Raw genomic sequence first — 8,424 nt, forward strand, 5'->3', positions numbered from 1 at the left:
TTTGCCTTAGTAAATTTAAAAAAAAAATTTAAATTTCTTTATTTCATTATTTATTATTATTTCATATCACAGCATAATAAGATATTTTATAATAAAATTATATTTTAATAAATAATATTATTATTTTAATTATATAAAAAATATAAAAAATATATTATATATATATATATATATATTCAAATTATATAAAATATATTTAACTTTATATTTTCACATGTTTTAAATCATTGATAAATATATATTGTTTTAATTTATAATATTATTATAAATATATATTTTTTACACAAATATTATAAATTTGAATTATTATTATTTTAATTAAAATAATAATTAATGTTATTGTTTAAACAAAAAAATTATATATATAATAATATTTAAGTATAAGTATATGTAGTTTTGAAGTATGATATTTATGGTGTTGACATAAAAAAGATGGTTCAATATTACTTTTTAATAAATATTTTACATATATTTTAATTACTATTTTGACTTTTGATTGATAATAAACTGTTTCTAAATTTTTTTAGAGAATAAAGTAGAAGTTGAAATAATTACGATCAAAAGAAAAAAACACAAACATATTTTGCTAAAATATTTTGCCTATTTAAGATAGAGTGATAATTTACGTTAAAAAAATAGGAAAATTAAATTAATTTAATAGAAAAAAAACTAAAATTTTAAATAAAATGACCATATTTGTAATAATTTATTTCAATTGTATTTAAAAAAAATTATAATAAATATGAGATTAAATGACGTCACACAATATTAATACTATAAAATTTATGTAATGGTTCAATATTATTTTTTAATAGATATTTTACATATATTTTAATTAATATTTTGACTTTTGATGGATAATAAACTGTTTTGAAATTTGTGAGAGAATAAACTAGAAACTGAATTAATTATGATCAAAAGAGAAAGAACACAAACATATTTTTGCTAAAATATTGTTTTTGCCTATTTAAGATAAAGTAATAATTTTTGTTAAACAAATGAAAAAATTAAATTAAATTAATAGAATGAAAAAACTAAAGTTTTGAATAAAATGACCATATTTATATTAATTTATTTCAATTATATTAAAAAAAATATTTCTATAAAAAATATGAGATTAGATGATTCCACACAATATTAAAAAAATGGAATAAATGAAAGAACAATATTGATACTATAAAATTTATGTAATGGTTCAGTATTATTTTTTAATAGATATTTTACATATATTTTAATTAATATTTTGACTTTTGATGGATAATAAACTGTTTCGAAATTTGTGGGAGAATAAAGAAGAAACTGAAATAATTATGATAAAAAGAGAAAAAACACAAACATATTTTTGCTAAAATATTGTTTTTGCCTGTTTAAGATAAAGTAATAATTTATGTTAAACAAATTAAAAAATTAAATTAAATTAATAGAACGAAAAAATTAAAGTTTTGAATAAAATGACCATATTTGTAATAATTTATTTCAATTATATTTAAAAAATATTTCTATAAAAAATATAATAAATATGAGATTAGATGACTCCACACAATATTAAAAAAAATGGAATAAATGAAAGAACAATATTGATACTATAAAATTTATGTAATGGTTCAGTATTATTTTTTAATAGATATTTCACATATATTTTAATTAATATTTTGAGTTTTGATTGATAATAAACCGTTTCTAAAATTTTTGAGAGAATAAATTAGAAGTTGAAATAATTATGTTAAAAGAAAAAAAATACAAACATATTTTGCTAAAATATTTTTTTTACCTATTTAAGATAAAGTGATAATTTACGTTAAAAAAATGGGAAAAATTAATTAAATTAATAGAACGAAAAAACTAAAATTTTGAATAAAATGACCATATTTGTAATAATTTATTTCATTTGTATCTAAAAGAATATTTCTATAAAAAAAAGTTCTATAAAAAAATTATAATAAATATGAGAATAAATAACTTCACACAATATTAAAAAAATGGAATAAATGAAAGAATAATATTAAAAAATTTCAAACTTATATATATTTAATATATACCGTGCCTAACAATTATGATACTATAAAATTAATTTCAAAACACAATATTAAAACACAATATAATGATAAATTTTATGTAATAAAATTCAAATGATTATTAATTTTTTATAATTCATGTGTAAAGATATAAATAAAAAAAAATGGAACTTAAATATGTTAATTTTTTATATAACAAAATTTAATTAAGATAAAAATTGATGTTTATTGTATTTGATAAAAAAAATTAACTATTTAATATATCAATCATTAATATATTATATAGTGTGATTCACTTTATTTTTTTTTTATAAAATTTCAATTTTTTTTTTAATTTTATGTCTTAATTATTTAGCTAATATATTTGTCCGTTTGCATCGTACGAAAATCCTGCTAGTATTATTTAATAATTGTTATCATATAAAGATTAAAGCCCAATTAAAGTGATATATTAAAATATAAAAATTATGGACTTATTTAAACATCTATAATAAATATGGGGATATATTTGTGTAAAAGTAGAAATATCATTTATTATTTCATTGATAGGTCAAATAGTAAATTGGTATTAGGACTAGGTTCCCATTCCATATAGATATCTTAAGGCACTTGTACTAGAAGTGCTAAATTTTATAACTAAAATAATATTAAAAAATACATATATCTATTTTATAACATCTCAATTCAAAATACTCTACTACAACATTTCTATCTATATACCTATAACATTAAAATATTTATTTTTTGCAAAATTAAAAAACAACTTGTAACTAGTTTTTAAAATTCAAACGGCTATATTCCAACGCCTATATTTCAAATTCAAATCTAACACCTATATTTCAATTTCAAATTCAAATTCAACGCCTATATTTCATTGGCATCTTCTATAAAAAAAAAAAATTGAGATTCAAATTTTAAATTCAAATTCCAACAGCTATTTTCTAGAGGTCATATTTCGAAATCCAACTATAAATAAAGTTTTTGTTCATTCATTCTTCACCACACTTTAAGCTTTATCCTACACAATGAGTGGCAACAATAATTTTTTGAAAGATTATTTGTACGGATGCGATGATGACGATGCTATGATTCAAATTCTAGCCTTCAAACGTGAAAGAGAAAAACTCGAGGCACAAGGTGAAAACTCCCGACAATCACGTACATATATTGATCGTGACACTTTGCAAGGGCATCAATGCTTACTCAATGATTATTTTACTACACCGCTAGTTTTTCCAGATCAAATATTTCGTAGGAGATTCCGAATGAGACGTGAATTATTCACGCGGATTCACTCGACAGTGGAAGTACATGATCCATACTTTCAACAAAAAAGAAATGCTACTGGAAAATTAGGTTTGTCATCTCTTCAAAAAACAACTGCGGCACTCCGGATATTGGCGTATAGGGTAATGGCTGATTTCATGGATGAGTACATACGGATTGGAGAAAGAACAACCGATAAAAGTGTGAGGCACTTTGTTGATGCAATCATTGATATATTTGGTATGGAGTATCTACGAAAGCAAACTCGGATGGCATTGCAAAATTGCTTCAAGTCGGTGAAGCTCGTGGCTTTCCAGGAATGTTGGGTAGTATCGATTGTATGCGTTGGAGGTGGAAAAATTGTCCAACTGCTTGGAAAGGTATGTTCATAGGTCATTGTCAAGAACCTACACTTATCTTAGAAGTTGTAGCATTTTATGATTTATGGATTTGGCATGTATTCTTTGGGTTATCGGTATCACATAATGATATCAATGTGCTAGAACGATCACATGTGTTTTCTGAAATAACAAGAGGTGAGGGTCATTCAGTTAAGTACTCGATTAATGGTCACGACTACAATATGAGTTATTATTTAGCTAATGGGATCTATCTCTTTTCATCTCTACAGCGAAAGTATTGAAGCTTACGTTTGGAGGAGAAAAGAACCTACAATGTTAGAAAGAACCTATGTTTTCTCTGCTATGTGGAAAAAAGATGAGAGAGAATAATGTTGCCCCTAGTTTTGAGTATAGAACATGAAAACTGGTGTTCTATATATAGAACACTACTGTTCATTTGGGCTAATTTTTTTTAATTATAGCCCATCTGATGTAGATTAAATTTGTTGTAATTTTTAGTTTTTATTTCTATTTTAGATATAGAACACCTAATAGAACATCTACTACAAGTGCCCTTACATATTATGTTACTCTCATTAGACTAAAGGTATAATATTGCTCACTCTCAAAAACATTCAAGGGCTATCGATAGAGAGTTGGAAGGCCTAAACTCCACCCACATCAGACATTTTGATCTAGATCCTGAATTAGGAGACCCAAGATTGAGAGAATATACAAAGAACGACTTAATGAACCGTTCTTAATGACTGATATGGGTATGTTTCCGCAACATAAGTTTATCTTAAATTATCAAAATAGAGTATTAAGATTATAGAACTAAAGAATAAAGATTTTAACGTCATTTATATACGTACTTTTGTTGATGTAAATTATATCTAATTTTCTATGACCCTCTTAGACTTAGGATAGGACATAAAGAGATTCTTAGCCCGGATAAGATTTTGAAAATAAAATGTGTAAAAATATTTATGAGAAATGGTCAAGACATACATAGTAAAGCCTGTTAATTTGACGGGCATATGAGACATAACATCAATATTATTTCTCACGTGTATCCAAGTACCGGGCTTATTTAAAAGAATCTTTGATTTTATAGTATTCATGCACTAAATTTAATTTTCCTATTTTTGTGGATAAAATTAGGTGGCTACTCATGTAGTTGAGAAATTATTTTTAACCGACAAAGCTAAAAAGGGAACTCTAGTCAAATCTAATATTTTCGTTGCTCACATAGTCAAGATTCGAGATAAATATAAGTTATGAGATTTAGTTTATTAAGTTTGATTTATTTTACGAAGTTGATTTAAACGAATATAAATTTTTTGACGAAATGGTTGTTCACGATTTTCTGTGTTATTTTTTTTTATTATTAACCAAACAATATAAAATTATTTGTAGCAAATAAGGTATAATCATTAAAACACTAATTGAATAAATGACTTTTCTTGTAGTTTAAGGAGTTGATTGCTGCAACAATTTTTCTTTCATAATAATATTGCATGGAGTACTTAAAAAAGTTATTGATTAATTAATACATTTTTATTAAATTAATATATAGGGTTCATTTTGTGAAATTTTGAGTGGTTAATATAAGATTACTCTCACTTCGATCAAACCAACTCATCTCTTTCCCATATTTTAATTAATCACCAATATCATATTTCTCCAATGAAATTCTCATATTATTATTAATCATGTAACCACACTTTGAAGATATTTTACCAACCATCTTAAAATATTACACAACCTCTTTTACCCTCATTTTGGAAAACTAACCATATCATCATCATTGATCTTTTACATTTATTACGGTCAATTAACAATCTCATTCATATATTTTTAACCACCAAAATCATTTGTTCTCCAATGCACCTCTTATTACGAATTATGTGACCTTATTTTGGTCAACCAACTAATCTCATCTCATGACCCTACTTTCTCTTCGGTCAAACCAACCATCTCATTCGTAATAAGGTCAAACCAACCTTATTTTAATCACCAATATCTTTTGTTTCTAATGAACATCTCATATTACTAATTCCATGATCTCACTATGAGCATTTTGCACATAACCATCTTAACATCACCAATCTATTTTACCCTCACTTCAAGAAACTAACCAACTAGTTATCACTGTCACATTACCCTCACTTTAGCTAATCAACAATCTCATTTAACAACAATATCTTTTCTTCCCTAATGATGCCTCTTTATATTACTAATCTCGTGGCATCACTTTTGCAACCAACCATTTCAATATTCAGAATCTCTTTTCATTTTGGCAAACCAACCATCTTATCATTCATTGACTTCATTTTGAGTATTTTCACCCCCAACAATCTCCTATCATTATCGACTTCTTACCTCACTTTGACAATTCAACCATCAATTAAGTCGACTTCTCAAATCGTGACCTCACTTTCATACATCAATTAACTAACCATCTCATTCATTGTTTAACCACCAATATATTTTGTTCACAATGTACCTCTCACTCATATTACTAATTTTATGATCACACTTTAAAATTTTGTACTCAACCATCTCAATATTATCAAAATCTCTTACCCTCACTTTGCAAATACCAACCATCTAGTTTATCACAAACCTCTTACACTTATTTTGGTCAACTAACAATCTTATTTAACAATAATACATTGTCTTCATTGTAATAGGTCAACAATAATAGGCCCTCTTTGTATTACTAATTTCATGAACTCACTTCCACACTCAACAATCTCAACATCATTAATCTTGTATCCTCACTTCAACATACCAACTACCAATACAATCGACCTCTTATCTCGTGATCTCACTTTCACTTTGGTCTACTGTCATTTACATATTTAACAACCAATATCCACCCCAACCACCTCAATATTACCGACCTATCTACCCTCATTTCGATCAATCAACCATCACATTCCTTAATTAAAAAAGTAGTTGTTCCTCTAATTAACCTTTTTTCATTATTAATTATGTGACATCACTTCAATCATTTTACACACAACCATCTCAACATTACGAGTTTTTTTATCCTTCACTTTGATCAACAAATTTTCTCATTCGCATATTTAATTATTCATCAGATAGACCTCTCATTAAAGTGAAGTCACATAAAACTGGTCCTAATGAGATTTGAACATTGGTCTTTATTATCTATCATTAACACTTTAATCACTACATTATTTAAGATTTTTCTTTATATTTTTAATTTTGTGTATGAATATATAATTTATATGACTAACAATTAAAAAAACATTCATCACATTAGAAAATCTCGTCATCTAACATTCAAAAGAACCAAACTTATAAAGTATATAAGAATATTACAAATTCATCTTAGTATAAATATTTTGTTGAATTTAAAATATAAAAATACATAGATATCTCAAATTAATATTATTACAATATGCTAAAACACATTGAACTTAAACTCAAAGACACTCTACAAACATAGATATCATATGATTATCCATTCAACCATCCTTAATTAATTCAGAATAGGCCAACCTGCAGTAGTAGTATTCCCAGGAACAATATCACCAGAGTAGTGCCTCCTGTGAGATGGGTTGTGCCGGAAGTAGCGGCAGGGCCTTGAGCAAAAGAAACAAGTTCAGAATCTAATTCATATGTTGTAGGAATGTCCAATATTGATGACAACGGATGTCGCACCTCCACTTTGAGCTTCAGTCCATTCTTGCAGCTCTCTTCTTTCCCACTTGCAAAATAGCGGTTTCCTTCTTCCTCAAGGGAAACACTGTTCAACCCATCTGTGTACATTCGGATTGGGTTGCTCACGTCACACGTTTCGTACTCTTCTCGACTCCCCACCTCCACTATACTTTCCAATGCTGCCGAGTAAGCGAACCCTACAAATATCATATTCTAATTTATTAATGTTGGTTAAATCCCATAATTACATAGGGAGGAACGAGGACTAGGCACATACAGATCTTATCACCAACTTTGAAGGTTCTTCCCGAGGACCAACCGGAGAGCCTGGTGGCAGGGTCCCAGCCTCGATCATCTCCGACGACATGATCATATGCTGTCGCTCTGACAATTGAAATCGTTATGACCAAAGCAATCATGAACAACACCATTTTCTTCATAATTTTCACTGCCTTTGTCATGCACGTACTTAGCAGATCTAGATCTATATACAGTAAAAGGAAGAAAATATCATGCTTTTCTAACATCAACTATAATGACATATATATATTATATTGCGAGGAGTGTACCGCTTAAGACACTTTATTTTTTTGATTAATTTAATGTCCTTTCATCTTCTAAGTCCTACATTATTAATAATAATAGTGCCTATTTTCTTTACTTTCATATTATTGTGTGACTTTTTTTTCTTTGAGGTAATATTTGTATTTAATTTATTTATTTAAGTCACTTCTCGTTATTTATTTATTTATTTTGGTTATACACCAATTATTTAAATAATAATAATGCCCAGCCAGAATGTGAGATCAAAAATAGAAAACTCATCATGATCTTTCCAAGTAGTTTCCACTTTTTCATTTCAGGACCACACACAAATAACTAATCAAACTAATTTGATTAATGGTGTAAATATTTCTTTACAACTTGAGTATTTCTAATTTTTATATAAATTACTATTTCAAATAATTTATTATGAGACTTATACTTTACCACTTAACTAAATAGTTTTCACTGAAAATAATCTAATATTAAACAATGTTTACCATGTTTCTTATACATGTGGAAAGAAATGAAATTAAACTAGTTAAATTGGAAAGTTGTGCACT

The 8,424-nt window shown here is 26.4% G+C and overlaps 1 protein-coding gene across 1 annotated transcript; it reads right to left on the reverse strand.

The window, feature by feature from the left end:
- Nucleotides 1-6,926: 6,926 nt before the first annotated feature.
- On the reverse strand, nucleotides 6,927-7,826 carry LOC124921581 (uclacyanin 1-like). Its single transcript, XM_047462256.1, has 2 exons — nucleotides 7,596-7,826; nucleotides 6,927-7,515 (listed from the first exon to the last, which is right to left on the reverse strand). Exons 1-2 carry the CDS (start codon nucleotides 7,777-7,779, stop codon nucleotides 7,142-7,144), a joined length of 558 nt encoding a protein of 185 aa, XP_047318212.1. The 5' UTR covers nucleotides 7,780-7,826; the 3' UTR covers nucleotides 6,927-7,141.
- Nucleotides 7,827-8,424: the final 598 nt, after the last annotated feature.

Source organism: Impatiens glandulifera, chromosome 1 (assembly GCF_907164915.1).
Source record: "Impatiens glandulifera chromosome 1, dImpGla2.1, whole genome shotgun sequence".
Taxonomy (NCBI): Eukaryota; Viridiplantae; Streptophyta; class Magnoliopsida; order Ericales; family Balsaminaceae; genus Impatiens; species Impatiens glandulifera.